We start from the raw sequence: 27,500 nt of genomic DNA on the forward strand, positions 1-27,500 counted from the left end.
TGTGTGTGTGTACTCACCTATATGTACCTCACCTATATGTGCTTGCAGGATCGAGCATTGACTCTTGGATCCCGCCTTTCTAGCTATCGGTTAGTTTACAGCAATGACTCCTGTCCCATTTCCCTATCATACCTAGTTTTAAAAGTATGAATAGTATTTGCTTCCACAACCTGTTCCCCAAGTGCATTCCATTTTTCTACTACTCTCACTCTAAAAGAAAACTTCCTAACATCTCTGTGACTCATCTGAGTTTTCAGTTTCCACCCATGTCCCCTCGTTCTGTTATTATTACGTGTGAACATTTCATCTATTTCCACTTTGTCAATTCCCCTGAGTATTTTATATGTCCCTATCATATCTCCTCTCTCCCTTCTTTTCTCTAGTGTCGTTAGGTTCAGTTCCTTCAGCCGCTCTTCATATCCCATCCCTCGTAACTCTGGGACAAGCCTCGTCGCAAACCTCTGAACCTTCTCCAGTTTCTTTATGTGTTTCTTCAGGTGGGGGCTCCATGATGGCGCGGCATACTCTAAGACGGGTCTCACGTAGGCAGTGTAAAGCGCCCTAAAAGCTTCCTCATTTAGGTTTCTGAATGAAGTTCTAATTTTCGCCAGTGTAGAGTACGCTGCTGTCGTTATCCTATTTATATGTGCCTCAGGAGTTAGATTAGGTGTCACATCCACTCCCAGGTCTCTTTCTCGAATCGTTACAGGTAGGCTGTTCCCCTTCATTGTGTACTGTCCCTTTGGTCTCCTGTCACCTGATCCCATTTCCATAACTTTACATTTACTGGTGTTAAACTCCAGTAGCCATTTCCCTGACCATCTCTGCTAGCCTGTTTAAGTCCTCTTGGAGGATCCTACAATCCTCGTCTGTCACAACTCTTCTCATTAATTTTGCGTCATCTGCAAACATTGACATGTATGATTCCACTCCTGTAAACATATCATTTACGTAAATTAGAAAGAGGATTGGTCCCAGCACCGATCCTTGAGGTACTCCACTTGTTACTGTTCGCCAGTCCGACTTTTCGCCCCTTACCATTACCCTCTGGCTCCTTCCTGTTAGGTAGTTCTTCACCCATACTAGGGCCTTTCCGCTTACTCCTGCCTGCCTCTCAAGTTTGTATAGCAGTCTCATGTGCGGTACCGTATCAAAGGCCTTTTGGCAGTCAAGAAATATGCAGTCTGCCCAGCCTTCTCTGTCCTGCCTTATCCTTGTGTGTGTGTGTGTGTGTGTGTGTGTGTGTGTGTGTTCACCTAGAGAGTACTAGGTGTGTGCGTGCACGCGTGCTCTTACTCTCGCGCTGTTTCTCTCTCTTCCCCCCTCTTCTCCCCCTCCCCCCTCTCTGGTCTCTGGACTACAGGTCTGTGCCCACATGCTACCGAGAAATATTCGAGGCAGAAAAGGTACAGCGATCCTTTACAACCCGCATGGAATACCTCCACCATTTATGTATTGCTTGGCCTCACATTGTTCTCTGCCGATGGCAAACACAGTCAGAGAGAGAGTGAGTCAGAGAGAGACAGAGACAGAGAGAGTGAAAGAGAATGAGAATGAGAGAGAATGAGATAGTGAGAGTGAGAGTGGTTAAGAGAATGGGAATGAATGAGAATGATAATATAGGAGGCTCCTGCAAGGTCACGTTACACACCAGCACTAAAATGACAACAGGTGAGACTGGAGAGATGTGCGAGTGAGAGAGATAGTGAGTGAGTAGGGAGTAGAGAGTATTCCTCAAAAAATAAATCCCCCCCCCCCCACCCCCCGGAGCCAAGGTTGAAGCCTCCACCAGGAAACATGACGATAACCTCCCCTGAAGGGTACCTGGTCATCTGGCTCGTCACTCCTACGCCAGACTGCGAGCAGCCGCGTCTGACCAACCCATCCTCGCCAGCGTCCCCTACGTCAAGAAACCGTCGTACTATAGTGACCTTATCCTAACCTACCAGAAGACCCGCACACAGAAAAAATTGGACATTGTCAATTTCGCGAGCAGCTGCCATTTTCTGGTACGTCAATTTTTGGCCTTCGAGTATACGTCAAGCTGCCACGTGGTATTAGGAGGCCTGGGTTGATTAACAGCCAGTCTGATGAGATGGTCAACCGGGAGGCCAGGCCAGAGACCGGGGCTGCTGGGTCAGTGATCCTCGGAACAAAGTCAAGGTAGCCTCAAGGTAAACACCAGGGAGGTAGGAGCCCAAGGCCGGGCTGCGAGAGTGCAACGAATCAGTGAATCTGTTCGCTGGTACAATATGGGGGAAGAGGTGGTTACCTTGCCTTGAGGTTACCTTGGGGCTTAGCAGTCCCCGCGGCCCGGTCGTCGACCAGGCCTCCTGGTTGCTGGACTGATCAACCAGGCTGTTGGACGCGGCTGCTCGCAGCCTGACGTATGAGTCACAGCCTGGTTGATCAGGTATCCTTTGGAGGTGTTTGTCAAGTTCTCTCTTGAACACTGTGAGGGGTCGGCCAGTTATGCTCCTTATGTGTAGTGGAAGCGTGTTGAACAGTCTCGGGCCTCTGATGTTGATAGAGTTCTCTCTCAGAGTACCTGTTGCACCTCTGCTCTTCAACGGGGGTATTCTGCACATCCTGCCATGCCTTCTGGTCTCATGTGATGTTATTTCTGTGTGCAGGTTTGGGACCAGCCCCTCTAATATTTTCCATGTGTAAATTATCATGTATCTCTCCAGCCTGTGCTCAAGAGAATACAGATTTAGGCTCTTTAGTCGATCCCAATAGCTTAGATGTTTTACTGAGTGGATTCTAGCAGTAAAGGATCTCTGCACGCTCTCCAGGTCAGCAATTTCTCCAGCTTTGAAAGGGGCTGTCATTGTGCAGCAGTATTCCACTCTAAAGAGCACTAGCGTCTTGAAAAGTATCATCATCGGTATAGCATCTCTAGTGTGAAAGGTTCTTGTTATCGAACCAACCTGTTATCCGAGGTGGTCGTGGAAGAGAATCAGTAATAACGAGAATCCGTCTTGGATACAAATATCCATGGAGATTCGGAATGGAAACGTCAGTTAAGCAGAGGAGTTGCAGAATCTGTTATGAGAGTGACGGACACCGCCTTGACCACTACCTGAGAGAATGTGAACACCTGAGAGACATTAGAAATATGTGTAGACAATAAACCCCACATTGTTTGAGTTAGGAAAACACACTGTCAAATATTGATACTGTTCTTAAAATAACCCCCCATTTTGCACCCGTAAGATAACGTAAGATTTTAAGGGTTGACAGATGTTAATCTTCTTGTTTGAGGAGCTGTTCACTTGATACAGTTAAGTCCCAGCTGTGTCTGGGTACAAGTGACAGGATGAACAACCCAGCGGGTTTTCTTCCTATTGGGGAGTGTTGTACATGCTGCTATGGCGGTGTGTCCACTCAAAGGGCGAGTGGTGCTGCCCAATAAACTCGCCCTTCGGGGCAAAATTTAAATTTAACAACTCTAGAAATCAACCATAGGTAAATACATCTCTTCTTCGGCCCCATCCCACTCACCCCTCTCCTTGTCTTGTCGATACCAGCTGCAGGTGAAGCACAGGTAAACCTTCGTTTACCTGTGCAGCTCGTACTCAACACTAACCTCCCCCCTACCCACCCACCCACCTGTAAACACACCCCACCCTCAGCCGTGGCGAGGGCGGGCGGGCGGGAGGGCGGGTCATCAGAGGATGGCGAGGCGGGCGGGACTGTGGCCTCCACTCCCGGTAACGAGGTCCTCGCTGCTACATACTGGATGAAATGATGCCTGGGAGAACGCCATTACTGTGGAGAATACGCAGTTCACCCCTCGAGAACTTTATTTAAGACGAGGCTGGCAGCACTCAATGACGATTTTAACCAAGAAACGGCACTCGCTGCATTGAAAACTTGGCTCCCAGGAAAATCTTATAAAAAACTGTCACGTCACTGCTGGAACTGCACAGTGAATGAAAACATGCGAATAGCCGAACAATTTCTGAAAATACTCTGCTTATTTACGAACATTTTTAACATTTTTGTGGTGCCTTTTTTTTTTTGTTTAAGTTGAAAAACAGTGGTGGTTGTCGTTGAATCACGGCCGAGGATCCATGGTTCGAGAGCGGGATATAGACAGATGTGCACTTTTCACCTAATGCGTCTGTTCACCTAGCAGTAAATAGGTACCTGGAAGTTAGGTGCATATTTGTAGGTTGCATCCATGGGAGGGTTAGCGTCCCTGCGGGCCGGTCGTCGACCAGGGCTCCTAGTTGCTGAACTGGTCAGCCAGGCTGCTCGCAGCCTGACGTATGTGTCACAGCCTGGTTGATCAGGTATCCTTTGGAGGTGCTTAATCCAGTTCTCTCTTGAACACTGTGAGGGGTCGGCCAGTTATGCCCCTTATGTGTAGTGGAAGCGTGTTGAACAGTCTCTGGTCCTCTGATGTTGATAGAGTTCTCTCTCAGAGTACCTGTTGCACCTCTGCTCTTCAACGGGGGTATTCTGCACATCCTGCCATGCCTTCCTGGTTTCATGTGGTGTTATTTCTGTGTGCAGGTTTGGGACCAGCCCCTCTACTATATTCCACGTGTAAATTATTATGTATCTCTCCCGCCTGCGCTCAAGAGAATACAGATTTCAACATTTTAGTCAGTCCCAGACATTTAGATGTTTTACTGAGTGGATTCCTAGCGGCAGTCCTGCCGCCGCCTGGGGTCACCCCCTGGCCTATGAATGTGCCAAAGTTTGATGGAAAAATTTGCACCAGGAGGAACCGGCGGCTGAGCGGACAGAACACTGGACGCGTGATCCTGTGGTCCCGGATTCGATCCCGGGCGCCTGCGAGAAACAATGGGCAGAGTTTCTTTCACCCTGATGCTCCTGTTACCTAGCAGTAAATAGATACCAGGTAGTTAGTCAGCTGTCACGGGCTGCTTCCTGAGGGTGGAGGCCTGGTCGAGGACCGGGCCGAGGGGACGCTAAAGTCCCGAAATCATCTCAAGATTACCTCAAGATAGGAGTGTTGTCGGGGCTGGTAAGTCCCGGAACTTAGGTACTATGATCCAGGACTAACCAATCCTTGTAGACTATCATTGCTGTAGCGGTTATAGTACCCTATAAGCCAGGCGGTGATCCCGGTCGGATCTCGGGATTCGAATCCTGGTCGGATCAAGTGAGTTTTAAGTGTTAATAGCTCGCGTATTTATGCAACCTTTGGTCACACACATATATACAACCGTCGGCTTAGAAACCAATATTAGTAAAGGTGGTCCACCTGGATACAAAAGGTGTGTGGCCTTTACCTGTGGAGTTGATGGGTGTTCAGGGCTTAAAGTGGAGTTGGTGTTGCAGGCTCGGCGGGAGTGTTCCCTGTGCCGCAGCCCGGGATGGACGTCCGCCGCCTCTACACGATTGTTGCCCTGCTGGTGCTGGAAAAAGGGGGCAAGAGAGGGCGATGAAACGAGGGGAATGCTCGCATCAATGAGTATTGATGCTGGTGTGGAGAGAGAGAGAGAGAGAATAGATGAATAGATAAGGGGAAGGGAGTGAGGGAAAGTGCATAGTCAGGCAAGTCGTGTGTGTGTGTGTGTGTGTGTGTGTGTGTGTGTGTGTGTGTGTGTGTGTGTGTGTGTGTGTGTGTGTGTGTGTGTACTCACCTAATTGTGTTTGCGGGGGTTGAGCTCTGGCTCTTTGGTCCGGCCTCTCAACTGTCAATCAACTAATGTGCAGGTTCCTGAGCCTATTGGGCTCTGTCATATCTACACTTAAAACTGTGTATGGAGTCAGCCTCCACCACGTCACTGCCTAATGCATTCCATCTGTTAACTACTCTGACACTGAAAAAGTTCTTTCTAACGTCCCTGTAGCTCATTTGGGTATTTAGTTTCCACCTGTGTCCCCTTATTCGCGTACCACCAGTGTTGAATAGTTTATCCTTGTCTAGCCTGTCAATTTCCCCTGAGGATTTTGTAGGTAGTAATCATATCTCCCCTTACTCTTGTCTTCCAGTCTCGTAAGGTGCATTTCCCGCAACCTTTCCTCGTAACTCATGCCTCTTAGTTCCAGGACTAGTCTAGTGGCATACCTCTGAACTTTTTTCATTTTCGTTTGTGCTTGACAAGGTATGAAACGGACAGAGAAAAAGATCTAGGAGTTGATATCACACCAAACCTGTCTGATAATGCTCCATGCTTGGGCCGCATACTCCAGGATTGGTCTTACATATGTGGTATACAAGATTCTGACTGATTCCTTACACAGGTTCCTGAAGGCTGTTCTGATGTTAGCCAGCCTCGCATATGCCGCAGACGTTATTCTCTTTATGTGGGCTTCAGGAGACAGGTTTGGTGTGATATCAACTCCTAGATCTTTTTCTCTGTCCGTTTCATTAAGTACTTCATCTCCTATTCTGTGTCCTGTGTCTGGTCTCCTGTTTCCACTGCCTAGTTTCATTACTTTGCATTTACTCGGGTTGAACTTTAGCAACCATTTGTTGGACCATTCATTCAGTCTGTCTAGGTCATCTTGTAGCCTCCTACTATCATCCTCTGTTTCAATCCTCCTCATAATTTTTGCATCATCAGCAAACATTGAGAGAAACGAGTCTGTACCCTCTGGGAGATCATTTACATATACAGTATTAGAAACGGTATAGGTCCAAGCAGTGAGTCCCCTGCAGGGACTCCACTGGTGACGTCTCGCCAATCTGAGACCTCACCCCTCACACTGACTCGTTGTCTTCTGTTGCTTAAGTACTCCCTTATCCAGTGGAGTACCTTCCCTTTCTCTCCAGCCTGCATCTCCAGCTTTTTCACTAGGCTCGTGTGTGGTACTGTATCAAAGGCTTTCCTGGCAATCCAAAAATATGCAGTCTGCACACCCCTCTCTTTCTTGCCTGATTTTTGTTGCCTGGTCGTAGAATTCAATTAATCCTCTGAGGCAGGACTTGCCATCCCTGAAGCCATGTTGAAACTGTGTTACAAAGTTCTGTTCTTTCGCTCCAGATGTTCCACTAGCTTTCTTCGCAAAAAAGGAGCTTTGCTTCGCTTTCTTTCTTTCTACTAGCTTTCGTGTGAGTGGTGTGTGTGTGTGTGTGTGTGTGTGTGTGTGTGTGTGTGTGTGTGTGTGTGTGTGTGTGTGTGTGTGTGTGTGTGTGAGTGTGTGAGTGTGTGAGTGTGTGAGTGTGTGAGTGTGTGAGTGTGAGTGTGTGAGTGTGTGAGTGTGTGAGTGTGTGTGTGTGTGTGTGTGTGTGTGTGTGTGTGTGTGTGTGTGTGTGTGTGTGTGTGTGTGTGTGTGTGTGAGTGTGTGAGTGTGTGAGTGTGAGAGTGTGTGAGTGTGTGAGAGAGAGAACGAGAGAGAGAGAACGAGAGAGAGAGAACGAGAGAGAGAGAACGAGAACGAGAACGCTGTAGAGGTTCTCCCTGACATTCACCCATTACCCTCTCCCTTCATAACACATTCTAATCTCCTCTACCCCACCTCTCCTTCCCCCCCCCCACCCGGTCACGCCACCAGGACACTACCTGCGCCGTGTTCCAGGGTGGGTATGTGAGCTCTGTATAATGACCCAGATTTCCCTGTCTGGGATTTCTAGGATTAACTTCCTGGCAGATTAGGTGCGGATTTTCTCGAATAATCAACGTGGACTTTTGTATGAATAAATCCTAATATCTGTGGAGATTAATATGGATTTTCGTTGTGGATTACCAAGGAAATTCCTGACAGATTAACAGGGAATAATGTTCGTATTTAATATTTAGGACGGTTGACGAGCGGCCTGTCTAACTGTTGTTGCTGTTTTGCCGTCCGTTGGTCTGTCTGTCTATCGCTGTAGTGTTTGGTCTCTCTACGTTTATCTGTCCATCACCTAACCTTGAGGTTACCTTGAGGTGATTCCGGGGCTCAGCGACCCCGCGCCCAGACACTGGCGTCCATGGGGCTAGTCGAGTGTCACGCCCAGACACTGGCGTCCATGGGGCTAGTCGAGTGTCACGCCCAGACACTGGCGTCCATGGGGCTAGTCGAGTGTCACGCCCAGACACTGGCCTCCATGGGGCTAGTCGAGTGTCACGCCCAAACACTGGCCTCCATGGGGCTAGTAGTCTCTCGAGCGTCACGCCCAGACACTCTTCGCATAACGAGATGGCTGTGAGGAAGTACTTCAGCGGGCGAGAGGCCAGTAGGAAGGAGCAGCAGGTGGTGCTCACCTAGATGTGCTTCCAGGGTCGAGCTAGGCTCCTGGCCCCGCCTTCCGAACGTTCTAAGATTAATGCAATGATTCATTTCTCACGCTTTTATTATATTTTCATTTATAATTCTAAATCGAATTAACTCCAAAGATTGCTGCGTCTAACTTATTTATTGACAGCTCTGACACCGAAAAAGTTCTTCCTGATTTTATGATTCATTTGCGCCTCCAGTTCCCATCTATTACCCCTTGTTCTACTGTCCTTAACTGAACAACTCTGTTAGGTTGCTTTGTCTACTTTGTCGGTTTCCCTTAGAATGGTATATGTTATCATCTCTCTCTTCTTTCCTCCATTGTGGTAAGGTCCAGTACTATCAGTTTTTCCTCATAGCTCATTCCCCTCAAACTCAGGAACGAGTTTCGGTGCATATCCTTGGACCTTTTCTAGTTTCTCCTTGACCATTTTCAGGTAAGGGTCCCCCCCTTCAAGAAGGGGACAAACAACTTCCCATTCCTTACTGCCAACTTCCAGAATTCTGGGAGATTTCTTGTTTCAAGTGTTTTATTTAAAACAGCAGTTAGAGGGCGATACAACACCTCTGCACCCTCCTTCAGTAGCCATGGTGTAAATAAAGTCTGGCCCAATTGATTTAGTTACAAAATTTCTTGGTGTTTTTAACCTCTTGCGCTGTGACTACTATGTCATCCAGTGTTTCCTCTGACTTTTCATACCTCAACTCTGGTCTCCACAGTTGGTTTCTTTATAAAGTCCTCCTAAAGGCTTTTGACAAGTTCCTCACACACCACCTTGTCATTTTGTTGGAGACTTCCACCTTGTCTCTAATCTGATCACATGGTGTCTATTTGTTTCTTTTTCTCCTGATACATGGCTATAAAACAGCTTTGGTCCTATGCTTTTGCAGCAATGTCATTTTCAATTAATTTCTGGGCTTCCATTCTGACTCAGCTGGCTCTCTGGCTCTCCGGAACACTTTAAGGTTGTTCATAACAACAATAACCTTGGGTTGTGAAATTTCGAAGCCCAAAAACCGATTAATGAATGTAAACAAAACCACCACGATTTAAGGAAAGATGCACAGGTTCCGTAAGTGTGTGTGTGTACATGCTTGATGAGTCGTGGACGAGGGCTTCCTTACGACGAAGGCGCGTTGAGTGAGGGTCCGGCCAGTACACCAGCCGGAGGTCAGCGTGCGTGTGTAGTGACCCCCCGCAGGTGGGGGGGGGCGGTAGTGACCCCCCGCAGGTGGGGGGGGGGGCGGTAGTGACCCCCCGCAGGTGGGGGGGCGGTAGTGACCCCCCGCAGGTGGGGGGCAGCGGTAGAGACCCCCGCAGGTGGGGGGGGGGCGGGGGTAGAGAGAGGGAAGGTCACGCTGGACCCTCCTGGGCGTGTACACACCGCCGCCAGACACCAACACACCGCCCGTACATACACACGTGTGCGCGCCGAGGAAGGCAACGGGTCACGCCACCAACGCAGCAACCTTCAAACAACGGAACTCAACAGCAAGACAAACTAGAGAGAGATGAAGGCAATTGGAGAATATTTCAGGAGACTGGTATCATGGGAGCGCTTAATGAGTATCGTCAAAGTTGATGGTAGCGAACCTGGGCAGTAGTAGTGAGTTGATCTCCGTCTCTCTCTCCCTCCCTTCCTTCCGCCCCCCTTCTCCCATCCCCTTCCTCTCTGTAGTCTTCCTAATTCCCCCTCCCTCTTCCCCCTCCGTGTCGGACAAGGGAGCCACACCGCTGCTCGTCTCCCCCACATCACCTATTATTTACCCGCCAGACACGGCCGCTCTCAGGAATGTCTCTAACTTCATTATGGCTAATTGGTATTCACAGTAACGAGGCGTTATCTGTCGGTTATCTGGTCCCCATGGTGGTCCTCGTGCTCGTATACCTGGGGTATACCTGGAGAGGGTTTCTGGAGTTGTTCTGTTCCCCTCTCTTTCTCTCTTTCTCTTCTTCTCGTGAAGGCTAGGTGTCGGCCGACATGTAACCGAGAGATTAACAATAAGATGCGACTCACAAGGGAGCGGTAGAACTAGAGCCTGGTACGTCTGAGCTCCGGGTGAGGTGAGGTCCACCTCTCCCTGTAAGACGGGTACCACCAGCAGCGGACACTACAAGCATACGGCCTTGGAGAATATCTGATCCAAACTTGTATTTGTTTTATGAAGCCTCGCAGGAAGTTGTTTGATTAGGTATAATGTTCAGGAAATGCGGGGTTGGTGCGCACTTGAGTAAGTTTTCATAAGTTCCAAATACCAACAGAATTGGCTGCGCCTGAGATCAAATAACACAACGCTTGAGCGGCGGATCACAGCTCAAGCATGTATTGTGATATTGGAAACGATAGGTTATAAGAATGGGGCAGCGCCATTCATCCTGTGAGTGAACACACCGCCATAGCAGCATGTACAACACTCCTCAATAGGAAGAAAACCCGCTGGGTTGTTCATCCTGTCGCTTGTACCCAGACACAGCTGGGACTTAATTAACTATCTGAAGTGAACAGCTTATCAAACAAGAAGATTAACATTCGTCAACCCTTAAAATCTTACCTTATCTTGCGGATGCCAAATTGGGGAAATCTCTTAAGAACAGTATCAATATTTGACAAAGTGTTTTCCTAACTCAAACAATGTGGGGTTTATTATTCTACACACATTTCTAATGACTCTCAAATGTCCACACACTCAGGAAGGGGTCAAGGCGGTGTCCATCACTCTCACCACAGATTTTGCAACTACTCTTTTCAACTGTTTTCCATCCCGAATCTCCATGGATATTTGTATCCAAGACGAATTATTGCTATTACTGATTCTCTCCCGCGTCCACCTCTTCTGCTTCCATAATGACTGGGAATTGCCAGCAGCAACCATGTTGTACCAGCGTACAGATTTACTGATTTGTTTTTCGATCCTTCCTTTCCTCAGTTACCTTCTCACGGTGATGTTGCCTGACAATACCTCTAAGTCTTGGGTATGAAGTATTCAATGTGGTCTCCTTCAGCAGCCAGCACATCTGCTCGTTCATTCCCACATATTGCAACATGGGAGGGGATCCACAGGAACTTGACGACTCTTCCTTGATTGGTTAGTACTGTCACAGCTCTCTTGATTTCAGCGACTATCGCAAGATTTTCTGCCCGATTTTTACAAAGGCTTTGTAGCGCTGCTTTTGAATCAGTACAGATCACTGCACCATTAGTGTTTCGTTCAAGGAAACTTAACGCCATAAAAATGGCAGTTAGCTCTGCTTGCGTTGAAGAGGCATAGTTCTCAATACGGGCTTTTTCTTCATGTCCGCGTTGTAAAGCATTGTTCCTGATTGCAGTGTAAGCTGCACCAGCCCTGCCATTAACAGGATTAGATGACCCATCAGTGTAGATTTGATCTAATTTATTTCCGGCTTTTTTATGAATTTCCAAATCGTCACAAGTCAAGCCTGGCCTCGGGCCGGGCTTGGGGAGTAGAAGAACTCCCAGAACCCCATCAACCAGGTATCACCTAGTTGTGCTTGCGAAGGTTGAGCTCTGCTCTTAAGGCCCGCTTCTCAACTGTCAATCAGTCAACTGTTACTAACTACTAACTTTTTTTTCATACACACTCCCATGAAGCAGCCCGTAGCAGCTGTCTAACTCCCAGGTACCTATTTACTGCTAGGTAACAGGGGCATCAGGGTGAAGGAAACTTTGCCCATTTTGTTTTTCCGCCGGCTGCCGGGATCGAACCTCGGTCCCTAGGTCACCGAATGACAAAGGAAAATAGGTCGGGAGTGAGTACATAAGCGTGGACAACCTGCGGGGTCCAAGAGCTAGCAGCTCTACCCTGCAGCCACAAGTACCAAATACACACACACGTATTTGCTCGCTCGCTCCACCCTTCCTGAAGCCTCCAGTCCCACACTTTTCCGGGAATGCAAGCTCTCACTCACGCTCATAACACCGATTTCACCTCACACCAACACACCTCACAACACCACATCCCTATGGAATGCATTAGGCAGTGATGTGGTGGAGGCTGACTTCATACACAGTTGCAAATGTAACTATGATAGAGCCCAGTAGGCTCAGGAAGCTGTACACCTGTTGATTGACGGTTGTGAGGCGGGACCAAAGAGCCAAACCTTAAACCCCCGCAAGCATAACTAGGCGAGTACAACTAGTTGAGTACACCTAACATTCACACCTTCCGACACTCACCCCTCACAACACTCACACCTCACCCAACCGTATAATTTGCGTATACCAGCGGTCGATACGCTGAACGATGTAGGAGCCCGCTAGGCTTATTGTAGTCTGGTCTGTTGTCTCCGTGGGCTGCACCAGGCCCTGTGGGTGTTGGGTGGGTGGAGAGGTGGTTGTAGGGAGGTGGGTGTCGGGTGGGTGGGGAGGTGGGTGTAGGGTGGTGGGGAGGAGGGTGTTGGGTGGGTGGGGAGTGTTACGTACTCCTAGCTGGATACGTATATAAATTTAAATAAACTTATTTTGTTCCATTTCATCATTATATATATTATATTTTTGTAAATTATCGTGTGGTGTGGCAATATCAGTGGGGACAGGAGCGCCGTTGCTCTTCACACGTCTAATACCTGTTAGATTCGGGAAGTTAGAATTGCTCGACCTGTTCAGTTATGGGAGTTCCAGATGTCACCTTTTAATATTCATATATATGTTAATTTACTGTAATTAAGCAGGTGGCATTGTAACTTATATATTTTGAAAGTAACTATTATATTTAATTTGCATTCTTATGTATTTTGAGAACAAGTGGTTGTTCAATTAGTTAAATATTAAAAAGTCTGTATTTTCCATCCCTCATCCTGGATGAGGCAGAGGGGGAGAGAATTATGGGTAGAGACGGCGCGAGAGTTAGTAGCTTCAAGGGACCAGGAGAGTTAACATCTTTGGAAGATTAGTCTGTTTACTTGTTGTTGTGTCATTTAGTAGATCTTTATTCTGGGAGGAACAGTATTTCTGATTTTGTTTTATAATTGATCTTGTCCATCGGTACTTAATATAATTTTGATTATATTGTTAATATATATATTACAATTTTATATGTATATTTCTTCATTCCTAAGGGAGAAATTTTATCAAGTTGCTTTGTACTTATCATGGGGGATACACTGGTGACCCGCTCTTGAGAACAGCAGTTTGTAGTAGCCCTAGATAATTAAGGTCCATGCTCTTGTTAGGGTTTCGAGCCGTAAAGTACGATAGGTAACAGGGAGGAGGGTGAGGGGAGGTGGGTGTAGGGAGGGTGGGGAGGGTGGGGAGGTGGGTGGAGGGTGGGTGAGTCACTCCGCCAGGTTGTCGCCACAAAAACTTGGTTCCGGTCCAGTACCCGGTCGGTGTCTTCCCCCCGGCGGGTCCTTCTCGCCTGTTGTTGTTGTGTTAATTCCGCTGCTCTGAACAAAAAGTTCCAAGTAGCACGGGCTATGGTGAACCCGTAGTGGACTTACCTGGCACAGGAGCGGGGCTGTAATTGGGCGTTCTCACCTAGCAATGTGTGCTGGGCAGAGTATCGGCTCCTGGGCCCCGCCTTCAGAACATACTTTGTTTAATGCTTCACCTCCTTAGTTTTCACGTTTTTTTTTTGTTTTTTTTTTGTTTTCTGAGCAAATGTACTTTTGAAATTGTGTACCGCGTCACCTTTCATCAGATCTTGGCGGGACTCATTCATTTGATCTTCATTTTTGAACAATGTTTCTTTGTCTATTTTGTCATTGTTCTTTAGTCTTGGGTGAAGGCTTCTGGCCCAGATGTGGTTACCTACATCAACTTGCTGCGTCAGCCTTATTTATTTATTTATATATATATATATATATATATATATATATATATATATATATATATATATATATATATATATATATATATATATATATATATATATATATATTTATATAAATTACATGGGGGGTTAACAGAGAATATAGAAAATAAGGTGAATTAACATTCTTGTAAAGCCACTAGCACGCAAAGCGTTTCGGGCAAGGAAAACGGTTAGCATTTTCGTTTCGGCCTTCGCCTTTCCAGCTGTTGTGCTGTTAGTTAATGATTCTCATTCTCAGTGTTTCTGGTCGTGCGTGCTTTTGAAGGTGTTGCTTGTTGTTACCCACAACAGTGGAGGTGGGTACTTTTCATATCCCCGTCCCTAGCGCCGCCTGCTTCACTTCCCCTTCTCCGTCTCTCCTCATCCCTTCTCCCTCCCTTCCTCCTTCCTTCCTCATGAGGCAAGAAGCCTCCTGGAAGAACTAAATGTGCCAGTCATTGGGGCCAGACCAATACAGTGCTATACCCTGTGCGTAACAATACAGGATACAAAACACAATCAAGTCTGCCCATAGTAGAAAAGCAACATGTAAAGGATTTGGGAATAATTATGTTTGACGACCTAACGTTTATGGAGCATAACCAAGCAAATATTGCGTCAGTCAGAAAAATGATAGGATGACTTACTAGAACTTTCAAATCCAGGGATCCCATCACAATGGTTGTACTCTTCAAATCACTTGTGTTGTCCCGTCTCGAGTACTGCTCAGTACTCACTTCCCCCTTCAGAGCAGGAGAGATTGCTGAAATATAGGGAATACAGAGAACATATACGGCATACATAGGCGCGATAAAGCACCTAAATTATTGGGATCGTCTCAAAACTCTCCAAATGTACTCACTAGAAAGGAGACGAGAGAGATACCAAATAATATACACGTGGAAAATACTGGAAGGCCAGGTCCCTAATCTACACAGTAAAATAACAACGTACTGGAGTGAACGATATGGAAGAAAATGCAGAATAGAACCAGTGAAGAGCAGGGGTGCCATAGGCACAATCAGAGAACACTGTATAAACATCAGAGGTCCACGGTTGTTCAACGTCTTCCCAGAGACTATAAGAAATATTGCCGGAACAACCGTGGAGAGAGAAATCTGGACAGCTTCCTTCAATAAGTGTCGGACCAACCGGGTTTTAATGGATACGTGGGTCTGCGGGCCGCTTCAAAGCAACAACCTGGTGGACCAAGCTCTTACAAGTCAAGCCTGGCCCCGCGTCGGGCTTGGGGATTAGAGGAACTTCCAATACCCTATCAAGGTACAAGGTACTACTGTATTTACCTAAATCGTCAAAAAACGTCTGGCAATGTTCCTCCTGAAAGACTGGTGTACAAGGCGGAGAACCAGTCTGGGGTAACTGGGAAAACACTGAACTGGGTAATGGAGAACCTGAAAGACAGAAAGCAGAGTCACAGTGAGAGAGGTGGTTTCAAGCTGGAAGACTGTAACCCGCGGGGCCCCACAAGGCCATGCCCTGGGGCCGCTGCTGTTCCTAATTTATGTGAACGACCTTCCCGAGGGAGTGAGCTCAGACATGTCAATGTTTGCAGGTGATGCAACGCTGATGAATTTAAAAAGAGAAAGCAGAATACATATGAGGAATACAGGAAGTCACAAGAGGACCTAGATACCAATGGTCGAAGGCAGCTACAGGAATCAGAAAGAGAGAGATTTGTGAGTGAAACTAATTCTAACACTGACACATGAGGCACACGTAAACAGATATAAGAACATCGCTTAGAAACCTAAATCAGGACTCCTTCATGGCAGTCGACACAACATGTGTTAGAGTAGTGCTGGAATATGCAGCACCGGCATGGAAGCCTCACCTTTTGAAGCATAGTCAGAATTGAAAAATTAAAAGGTTGGTGCCAGAGCTAAGAGGGTTAACCGGAGACAGTAGGCTAATAGAACTAAATCTGGTAACGCTATAGATAAAGAAAACTGAGGGGGATATGATCACAGTATACAAGATATATAATGAGGGGAATATATCAGATGGACAAGGATAACCTCTTCAAATTGAGAGAAAATAGTACAAGAGGACACAGGTGGAAGGTGGAGACGCCAGCGAGGCGAAGGGGCGACAGGTAATGCTGGTGCCCTCTACGGCGCGCTCAACAAGCGCAAAGAAAATATATGTTGTAGAAGCCTTCTCTATCCAGAATGTTAAAGTCAAATTTGGCAAATAATTTGAAGATCAAAACAGTTAAATTGTAACGCCACAAGTACAGCAAGGTTAGTAGACGGGGCGGAACCTTCCTCCTTGCCTCCCCTTCCTCCTCCTGGCTCCTCCCCTTCCTCCTCCCTTTCCTCCTCCTCGCCTCCTCTCCTTCCTCTCTTTCTCCTCCGTCCGTTCTTCTTCCTCCCCTCATACCCTTACTCCCCTCCTACCCTTCCTCCCCTCCTACCCTTCCTCCCCTCCTACCCTTCCTCCCCTCCTACCCTTCCTCCCCTCCTACCCTTCCTCACCTCCTACCCTTCCTCCCCTCCTACCCTTCCTCCCCTCCTACCCTTCCTCCCCTCCTACCCTTCCTCCCCTCCTACCCTTCCTCCCCTCCTACCCTTCCTCCCCTCCTACCCTTCCTCCCCTCCTACCCTTCCTCCCCTCCTACCTCTCCTCCCTTTCCAGTGCTCCTCCTCCAGGTCTTCACTGAGGAAGGGTCAAGGACAAGAGCTCTTGTTTACGTCTTTCATGTTGGGATCACTCGAGTTTTGTGTTGAAGTTTATGTCCTCATTAAGGAGGGAGGGAGAGAGGCATTATGAGGGAGAAGGACGTAGTAAGGGTCCGCGGCTGTTCTACGTCCTCCCAGCGAGCATCAGAAATATTACCGGAACAACCGTGGACATCTTCAAGAGAAAACTAGATTGTTTCCTCCAAGGAGTGCCGGACCAACCGGGCTGAGGTGAATATATGGGCCTGCGGGCCGCTCCAAGCAACAGCCTGGTGGACCAAACTCTCACAAGTCGAGCCTGGCCTCGGGCCGGGCTTGGGGCGTAGAAGAACTCCCAGAACCCCATCAACCAGGTATCAAGCAGATAAGGGTAGCAGCGGTGACGTACGAGGAGCAGCAGCGACGTCTTGTAAACTCCTGAGGTCCCTGCTGGCGGGGGTGACGGACGAGGTCCCTGCTGGCGGGGGTGACGGACGAGGTCCCTGCTGGCGGCGGTGACGGACGAGGTCCCTGCTGGCGGCGGTGACGGACGAGGTCCCTGCTGGCGGGGGTGACGGACGAGGTCCCTGCTGGCGGCGGTGACGGACGAGGTCCCTGCTGGCGGCGGTGACGGACGAGGTCCCTGCTGGCGGCGGTGACGGACGAGGTCCCTGCTGGCGGGGGTGACGGACGAGGTCCCTGCTGGCGGCGGTGACGGACGAGGTCCCTGCTGGCGGGGGTGACGGACGAGGTCCCTGCTGGCGGCGGTGACGGACGAGGTCCCTGCTGGCGGCGGTGACGGACGAGGTCCCTGCTGGCGGCGGTGACGGACGAGGTCCCTGCTGGCGGCGGTGACGGACGAGGTCCCTGCTGGCGGCGGTGACGGACGAGGTCCCTGCTGGCGGCGGTGACGGACGAGGTCCCTGCTGGCGGCGGTGACGGACGAGGTCCCTGCTGGCGGCGGTGACGGACGAGGTCCCTGCTGGCGGGGGTGACGGACGAGGTCCCTGCTGGCGGCGGTGACGGACGAGGTCCCTGCTGGCGGGGGTGACGGACGAGGTCCCTGCTGGCGGCGGTGACGGACGAGGTCCCTGCTGGCGGGGGTGACGGACGAGGTCCCTGCTGGCGGCGGTGACGGACGAGGTCCCTGCTGGCGGGGGTGACGGACGAGGATACAATAATATATAGTTGTGCCTCGGTGAACTAGTTCATAAGGCGGCGCCACACATCCTGTGAGTGAACTAACCGTCCGTGTGGCTACGGCGGTTGAGTTTCAGCTGTTTGGTCCTGCCTCTTCAAGTCTAAATGGACCGTATCTCAGTACTGAGCTCTTGTCACATCAAGACTTGAAGCAGAGTATGAAATCCGCCTCTACCACATCTCTCTTTAGCGTTTTTCATTTGTCCATTACTCTCCCACTGTACGTACTCGTATATTTGTGCCTGCAGGATCGAGTTTTAGCTCTTGGACACCGCCTTTTCATCCTAGTACAATGATTCCTCGGCTATTTCCCTATCATAACGACTTCTGAAATAATAAATGAAATTTGGTTCTACAACTTGCTCCTTTAGATCAGTCCATTTTCCTACTAATCTTACCTTAAAAGAAAACTTTAATATTTTTCATTCATCTAAGCCTCAAACTTAACCCATTTCCACTTGTTCTACTGATATTCAATATGAACATTTACTCTTTCCACTGTCAGTTCCCCTTAGTATTTTAGACGCCTCTATCATGTCCTCCTCCTATTCACTTTTCATGCGTCGTTAGGTGTAGTTCCTGCATTTTTTTTTCATACGTCATCCCTTGCAACTGTGCAACCTGTTCTCACACTAGGCTGTTTAAAGCGGCGGCCGGCCTCCCCAGACGCATTCATCAATTTTAACATACTGTGTATTAAAAACTGGTTTGTTCTCATGTATAAATTATTATTATTATACATAAAAAAATGAAGTACGTGGGTGAAGCATTTATAGAATTGTGGTTCGAATAGAGGACGTGAGCGAAGCACTTGTTTCGGAAGTGTTCGGACTTCATCAGTTATGATTCATGTGTAAACCGCTTTTAATTCATAAATAGGGGGTTTGGCGGGTGGATTAACGAGCTTGGATCTTCATATGCGAGGACGGGCTAAACTGTGATGAGCGTTGTTGCAAACTTTTGAACCTTTTCGAGGTTCTTTGTGTGTTTTTTACAGCCCGTCCTCCAAACAAAGACCCAAAGTCCATTCCATGCACCCGCCAAACCCCCTCTTTATGAATGAAAAGCGGTTTACACACGACTCATAACTGATGACGTTCAAACACTTCCGGAACAAGTGCTTCACTGACGAATTTTGTTCGAACCACAACGCTGTAAATGCTTCACCCACGTACTACAAATACAAATAATCATCAACAGAACCTAAACACCTAACCTAACCTATGCCTATATATGCACAATATGCTAATATATTATAATATTAATGTATATTGGAGAAAATTCTCGTTTTGAATGAACAGCATGTAAAAAATTATGAATGCGTCTGTGGGGTCGACGGCTAGATGTAATGGACTGGAGTCGAGAACGGGTTGTTTTTTTAAATGTTGGGGGGGGGGGGGGGCACGAGGGGGCGGCGTACTAAGACTGGGCTCACGTAGGCGGTATCCAGTGATGTAATATAATGCCTCCTTGTTTAGGTTCCTGAAGGATATTCTAACTTTTCCCAGAGTGGAGTACGCGGCGGACGCTATTCTATTTATATTAAGCCTTTGGAATTAGGTTTAATGTTATGTCCACTCCCAGGTCCTTTTCTCTAGGGGAGGGAGTTTCGCTTCATCGTGTATTGGCCTTTTAGTCTCCTGTTGCCATTTTCATCACCTTACACTTGTTGGGGTTGACTTCAGTAGCTATTTCTCGGATCAACTCTGAGGTTTGTGTAAGGTATCTTGGAGAGTCGTTCAGTCCTCATCTCTCACAACTCTTAATTATTGGTTTTGTATCGTGTGTGTACTCACCTAATTGTGCTTGCGCGGATTTAGCTTCGGCTCTTTGGCCCCGCCTCTCGACTGTCAATCTGCTGGTGTACAGGTGCCTGAGCCTACTGGGCTCTATCATATCTACATTTGAAACTGTGTATGGAGTCGGCCTCCACCACATCACTGCCTAATGCATTCCATTTATTAACTATTCTAACGCTGTAAAGTTGTCTAATGTCTGTGAGGCTCATATGGGTACTCACTTTCCACCCTTGTTCCCCTTGTGCGAGTACCACCCGTACTTAATAATCTGCCCTTCTCTACCCTGTCAATTCCTGAGAATTTTGTATGTGGTGATCATGTCTCCCCGAACTCGTCTGTCTTCAGCCAGGTGAGGGTAATTCACGCAGCCTTTCAAGCAGGTAACCCATTCGTCTTAGCTCGATATGTAATCTAGTGGCATTCCATAAAAACCTTCTCCAGCTTCGTCTTATGCTTGATAAGTTATGGACTCCATGCTGGAGCCGCATGCTCCACGATTGGTCTTACATATGTGGTATACAAGTTTGTTGTTGTTTTTAGATTTAGTTACTCGGAACTAAAATTTCCATGTAGCACTGGTTATGGTGAGCCCGTAAAATACAAGGTTCCAAATTATTCCTGACCCAAGTTACCTACGCCGCTGATGATATTCTTTTGATGTGAGCTTCAGGAGACAGGTTCGGGATGATAACTATTAGATTTTTTTGTGTGCGTGTGGTGTGTGTGTGTTGTGGGGTGATGTTCAGGCATGTTTATGTTCTCCAGGAGTAAGCAGGCTTATGTTGTAGGTGTATAGAGATTAGAAACAGGCCAGATATATCTTTCTAGCATAATCAATGTTTCCAAGTCTGGCGGATTATCCGCGGCCTAAACAATGCTACAGTTCACACTTGACGTGGTTTGTTGATAAATAAATAGTGTTTGCTGATAATAGGATGTTTCATTATAACAAGTTGTATGTTTATAATAGGTTGTGTGTTTGTTTCAGGTGAGGAGTCAGGGATCAGCAGCGGGGGTCAGCAGCGGGGGTCGTCAACACATCAAGGTGAGGTTGAGGGAGTGTAAATTCATCGGGAGGGGGGGGGGGCAATGTTGACATGGGCCATATGCTTCAACTTGATTGTGGAAAGTTGTAGTTGAAAGATGGATGCCTGCTCGCCCTAGGATGACCCCCCACAACGTGACTAGTGTGGGTATGGGAGGTGGGTAAGGCGCGTGTGGGTAAGGGGAGGCCACACTGAAGGGTCCTACCACAGGCCACACTGAAGGGTCCCACCACAGGCCACACTGAAGGGTCCCACCACAGGCCACACTGAAGGGTCCCACCACAGGCCACACTGAAGGGTCCCACCACAGGCCACACTGAAGGGTCCCACCACAGGCCACACTGAAGGGTCCCACCACAGGCCACACTGAAGGGTCCCACCACAGGCCACACTGAAGGGTCCCACCACAGGCCACACTGAAGGGTCCCACCACAGGCCACACTGAAGGGTCCCACCACAGGCCACACTGAAGGGTCCCACCACAGGCCACACTGAAGGGTCCCACCACAGGCCACACTGAAGGGTCCCACCACAGAAGAAATAATTTCTTGAAACACCAGGTGCCTAACATACGAATTTAATCACTAAATGGAAACACAAAACTAAAATATATAAACACGCGGAGAGGGAATAGTTGTGTGTTGAGAAGTGTCGTAGGGACAACTGTGCTCAGTATGGTCTCTTGGTCATGTTACTCAGTGTCGTAACGCAACGTAACCGTAACACTGGTGACCATCACCAGTAGTAACGGCCGCCTCAACACCCGCGGCAGTATGCCCCAACACCCGCGGCAGTATGCCAAGAGAAAGATACAATTTTGGAACTCGAAGTGATGCTCTGGAAACCATTGCCCCGCACATAAGGGTGAGACGCGTGTTGTCAATACATTCCCACACACGTGCCAGGGTCAAGAGCGGGCACTCCGTGCGACGCCTCGCTCTCCGTGGCCGCACCAACAACAGCCACGCAGTCACTGGGTCGCACGTGACAATACGAGTCAACACCGAACACAAATGATTACAAAAGGACTTACTCAGCAGTCGCACCACACATTCATACACGCGCTTCCTGGCCGTCGATGAATGGGAAGCTGTCTATATGGCCACGAGTCAGTCGTCTCACACTACCAAGTACCAACATGGAGTTGGTACTTGGAGCAGCCGAGGGCGACTCAGGAGCTCGCGAGAACACGTGTCCTGCTCAACTCACAGCTTCACCGAGAAGGAAGAGAGGGGAGCAAAGGGCAAGGCTGCCGAGCTCACACCTCGCTTCACTGGAGCTTCACTGAAGCTCTGCACTCAGAGCATTAACCAGAATGCACACTGCGGGCTCACCATAGCCCGTGCTACGTGGAACATTTTGTTCCAAGTAGCGAATCTTTAACAACAACAACAACCAGAATGCAGTTTCAACCACACACACGTATCTGATTGGGTGAGCTATTGGGCTTCACTGGGGTGACTGGGGAGTGGGAGGAGAGGGTGATCAAAACCTTTGGTTGGCCCCAGGACAATATGGTTGGCTCCCAGGACAATATGGTTGGCCCCAGGACAATATGGTTGGCCCCAGGACAATATGGTTGGCCCCAGGACAATATGGTTGGCCCCAGGACAATATGGTTGGCCCCAAGACAATATGGTTGGCCCCAGGACAATATGGTTGGCCCCCTGGACAATATGGTTGGCTCCCAGGACAATATGGTTGGCCCCCTGGACAATATGGTTGGCCCCAGGACAATATGGTTGGCTCCCAGGACAATATGGTTGGCTCCCAGGACAATATGGTTGGCCCCAGGACAATATGGTTGGCCCCAGGACAATATGGTTGGCCCCAGGACAATATGGTTGGCCCCAGGACAATATGGTTGGCTCCCAGGACAATATGGTTGGCCCCAGAACAATATGGTTGGCCCCCTGGACAATATGGTTGGCCCCTAGGACAATATGGTTGGCCCCCTGGACAATATGGTTGGCCCCCTGGACAATATGGTTGACCCCCAGGACAATATGGTTGACCCCAGGACAATATGGTTGACCCCCAGGACAATATGGTTGACCCCCTGGACAATATGGTTGACCCCAGGACAATATGGTTGACCCCCAGGACAATATGGTTGACCCCCAGGACAATATGGTTGACCCCAGGACAATATGGTTGACCCCCAGGACAATATGGTTGACCCCCTGGACAATATGGTTGACCCCAGGACAATATGGTTGACCCCCAGGACAATATGGTTGGCCCCAGGACAATATGGTTGGCCCCAGGACAATATGGTTGGCCCCTAGGACAATATGGCTGACCCCAGGACGACAAGGCTGTCCTGGGTAGCCTGTTCTCCCCTGCTCCCCTAATTTGAAATTATGATGGTCACTTCACATCCTAAGTCACCTACACACTGACAAATTACTAAGTCACTCTCCGACACTGGCAAAGGGTAAGTAATTTGGACATGGAACAATACATCAGAGGTCAAATGCATTACTTTATGAACCACCGCCTCTCATTGGCGGTGGTCCATAAAGTAATGCATTTGATCAACCATGATCTCCAGCAACCATGATTGCTGGAGATCATGGGTCAGATTCACGAAGTAGTTACGCAAGTACTTACGAACGTGTACATCTTTCCTCAATCTTTGACAGCTTTGGTTACATTTATTAAACAGTTTACAAACATGAAACTTTCCCAATCAGCTGTTGTTGTTCTAAACCGCCTCCTAGTGCTTCGGAGCTCATTAACTGTTTAATAAATGTAAACAAAGTCGCCAAAGATTGACAAAAGATGTACAGGTTCGTAAGTACTTGCGTAACTGCTTCGTGAATTTGGCCTCATATCTCTTAGCCCGGCCGCCTGATGACATGCAGACCCCCCACCCCCGGTCACTTTCCAAGGCACTCTGAATTCTATCATCCATACACGTAGTATTTATACACCAAAATTACCCCAGCTAATATAAACTGTTTAGCCTGTTGTCAACCTACAAGTGGAGGCTGTGATCCATATGCAATACACTCAGCATATTTTCCATTAAAGTTGTTTGACACGACTTATCCTGAGCTGGTAACTAACAGGTGGCGAGCTACCGCTCCGTGTGTTGAGTGGCGAAGATCCGTCTGTCGTCTACTTGAGTGGCAGGGCAGCCGCCCTAGAGGAATTTCCTGTATTAAAATAGTTTGAAAAGCCTCTTAATGGACGGCGAGGTCAACTTCCTGACCTCACACTCATCCTCACCCAGACAGGAGGAAAGAAGGGAACTGGGAAACAAGGGAGGAGGGAGGGAGAGGAAACGAGAGAGAGAGAGAGGAAGGGAGAGAGAGAGAGGAAGAGAGAGAGAGAGAGGACGAGTGAGAGTGCACTCATAGGATGAGTGGCGCTGCCCAATAAACTCGCCCCTCGGGGCAAAATTAAAAAAAAATTAAAGACGAGAGAGAGAGGAAGAGGGAGAGGGAGGAAGAGGGGTATTGGTAGGTCGGTCGTTGGGGTCGACCGCGCGCCATGTCAATGGAATATTTCCATCAAGATATTTGCAATCCAAAACAAACTCGTCAGCACTTCAAAGACTCTGCATGGGGTCAGAGGTCACCTGGGACTGATCTCCCTGGCTGTTACACGTCGAGGACCACCTTCAAAGATCACCAGAGTCAGTCACTCTATAATAGCGGGTTTCATTACAGTTAAGAACTAGTGATAAGTCTTAGAATACCTTCAATGCCTGAAGCAGTGAAGCAAACATAACAGTGACTCGAGAAGCACACAATCAATGGACGCAGCAGGCAGTGAAGAACTCAAAACAGTGAAGCATAAAACAATAATGGAAGCACTGCAGTAACGCGTGACGTAGAAGCAGTCCGTTCTCCAAACATGATCCAAAAGTGATTCCATGCACCCGCCAAACCCCCTGTTTATGAATGAAAAGCGGTTTACACACGACTCACAACTGCTGACGTTCGAACATATCCGGAACAAGTGTTTCACTGACGAATTTTGTTCGAATCACAACGCTATAAATGCTTCACCCACGTACTACAAATACAAATAATCGCCAACAGAACCTAAACACCTAACATAACCAATGCCTATATATGCACAATATGCTAATATATTATAATATTAATTTATACTTGAGAAAATTCCCGTTTTGAATGAACAACATGTTAAAATTTATGAATGCGTCTGTGGGGTTGACCGCTGGATGTAATGGACTTGAGTCGAGGACGGGTTGAGTAGAAGAGTGACACATGCAGCAGTGAAACAAAACATTGATTCGTGAAGCTACGATGGACGCAGACTAAGCACGCACAAGGCAGCGAGCACCGAAGCAATGAGAGACAATATTATTGGTGCTTCAGTCCAGACCAACAGTGAAATAAGGAAACCAGTGACCCCAAAATATATATATATATATATATATATATATATATATATATATATATATATATATATACATATATACATATATACATATATATATATACATATATATATATATATATATATATATATATATATATATATATATATATATATATATATATACATATATACATATATACATATATACATATATATATATATATACATATATATATATATATATATATATATATATATATATATATATATATATATATATATATATATATATATATATATATATATATACACACACAAATGCACCAGAGGAGAGGCAACAAGCGTGAGACACAAACAGGTGACACAAGGACAAGCACAGTGCGGTGAGGCAGGAAGCATAACGGTGAAGGCCAGTGTTGTCAAGTGTCATATGACGCATTAAGGTGTAACGGGTACCTGGTGGTGGGTGTAGGAGGTACCTGGTGGCGGGTCTGGGAGGTACCTGGTGGCTGGTGGTGGGTCAAAATAAGGCGCTAAGGAGAGCAGCAAAACACCGTCCACCAACCAGGCTGTGGTGGATATGTGGGCCTGCGGGCCGCTCCAAGCAACAGCCTGGTGGACATAGCACTAACAAGTCAAGCCTGGCCTCGGGTCGGGCTTGGGGAGTAGAACAACTCCCAAAACCTCATAAAGCAGGCATCAAGCAGGTACCCTTTGCAGATGACATTAGGATTTTTATTAATAGACAACATAGAGGACACAGCAAACATCCAATCTTATGTAAATCAGGTCTTTCAATGGGCTACAGAAAATAATATGGAATTTAAAGATGATAAGTTACAGCTCTTGCGCTACAAAAAAAAAATGAAAATATAAAATCAAATCACGTACAAAAATCAGTCAAATCATAACATAGAACGAAAAAGAAATGTAAAGGATTTGGGTGTACTCAAGTCTGAAGACCTTACCTTTAAAGAACTTAATAAAGTAGCCGTCACAACAGCAAGAAAAATGGCAGGTTTGATAACAAGAACCTTTCAACCTAAAGATGCTTTAGCAATGATGATACTTTTCAAGACGCTAGTGCTCTTTAGAGTGGAGTACTGCTGCACAATGACAGCCCCTTTCAAAGCTGGAGAACTTGCTGACCTGGAGAGCGTGCAGAGATCTTTTACTGCTAGAATCCACTCAGTAAAACATCTAAACTATTTGGACCGACTAAAGAGCCTAAATCTGTATTCCCTTGAGTGCAGGCGGGAGAGATACATAATAATTTACACGTGGAAAATATTAGAGGGGCTGGTCCCAAACCTGCACACAGAAATAACACCACATGAGACCAGAAGACATGGCAGGATGTGCAGAATACCCCCGTTGAAGAGCTGAGGTGCAATAGGTACTCTGAGAGAGAACTCTATCAACATCAGAGGCCAGAGACTGTTCAACGCGCTTCCACTACACATAAAGGGACATAATTAGCCGACCCCTCACAGTGTTCAAGAGAGAACTGGATAAACACCTCCAAAGAATACCTGATCAACCAGGCTGTGATTCATAGTTCAGGCTACGAGCAGCCGCGTCCAACAGCCTGGTATACCGGGCCTCGGAGACATTGAGCCTCGAAATAAACGCAAATAACCGCAAGGTGGTCTCTATTTCTTCTGTCCTTCATGGTTGTGAGATCCAGTTCCTTCAGCCTATCCTCATAACCCTCTAAGCTCTGGCTCTAATCTAGTAGCAAAGCGTTGTACTTTTTCGATATTAGTTTGTTTCACAGGGTATGGATTCCAAGCAGGTACTGCACATTCCAGTACTGGTCTATCAAAGGCTGTGTAGATTACTTTGAACGTGTCCTGATTTAAGTTTCTAAACGACGTTCCAATGTTTGCCAGCGTCCCATATGCTGCCGATGTCACCCTGCTTGTGTGTGCCTCTGGCGGTAGTGATGGTATTATATTTTCTCCCAAATATATATCTCTGATTCCTGCAATTGGTGTCTGGTGGACACCGTCTGGTTTTCTTTAACCTTTCCCTATCTTTATTACCTTACACCTATTAAGATTGAACTTAAGCAACCATTTGCTTGTCCACTCCTGGAGTTTAAGGTCCTGAGTAACATTTTGCAGTCCTTTATTTTTACATTCCCATTACTTTGCCATCGTCCGCAAACACTGACATGTAGGAGGTCACTCCCTCGTGTAGACCATTAACATAAATTAGGACCAGTGGTGGTCCCGGCCCACCAGTAGGGACCAGGAGGTGGTGGAGTGTTCCCAGGTGGGTGATTATACACACCAGCACCCTGCAGCTGGTTATACACACACACCAGCACCCTGCAGCTGGTTATACACACACACCAGCACCCTGCAGCTGGTTATACACACCAGCACCCTGCAGCTGGTTATACACGCACACCAGCACCCTGC

At 47.6% G+C, this 27,500-nt stretch overlaps 2 protein-coding genes across 7 annotated transcripts in view; one reads left to right on the plus strand and one right to left on the minus strand.

The window, feature by feature from the left end:
• Positions 1-27,500, plus strand: part of LOC123752290 (hexosaminidase D-like) — a 373,939-nt gene that overhangs the window by 171,837 nt on the left and 174,602 nt on the right. Inside the window, exon 1 of one of the 6 annotated variants that reach the window (XM_069308530.1) lies at positions 20,686-20,717. The exons of the other annotated variants lie outside the window; for them this stretch is intronic. The gene's annotated coding sequence lies outside the window, so the exon portion shown is untranslated. Of the gene's footprint in view, positions 1-20,685; positions 20,718-27,500 lie in introns of those variants that run through there. 6 annotated transcript variants of the gene reach the window in all.
• Positions 17,051-27,500, minus strand: part of LOC138363304 (uncharacterized) — a 60,151-nt gene continuing 49,701 nt past the window's right edge. The window contains exon 3 of the mRNA XM_069322323.1: positions 17,051-17,820. Within this exon, the coding sequence (XP_069178424.1) occupies positions 17,051-17,820 (770 nt within the window). The remainder of the gene's footprint in view (positions 17,821-27,500) is intronic.

Source organism: Procambarus clarkii, chromosome 1 (assembly GCF_040958095.1).
Source record: "Procambarus clarkii isolate CNS0578487 chromosome 1, FALCON_Pclarkii_2.0, whole genome shotgun sequence".
Taxonomy (NCBI): Eukaryota; Metazoa; Arthropoda; class Malacostraca; order Decapoda; family Cambaridae; genus Procambarus; species Procambarus clarkii.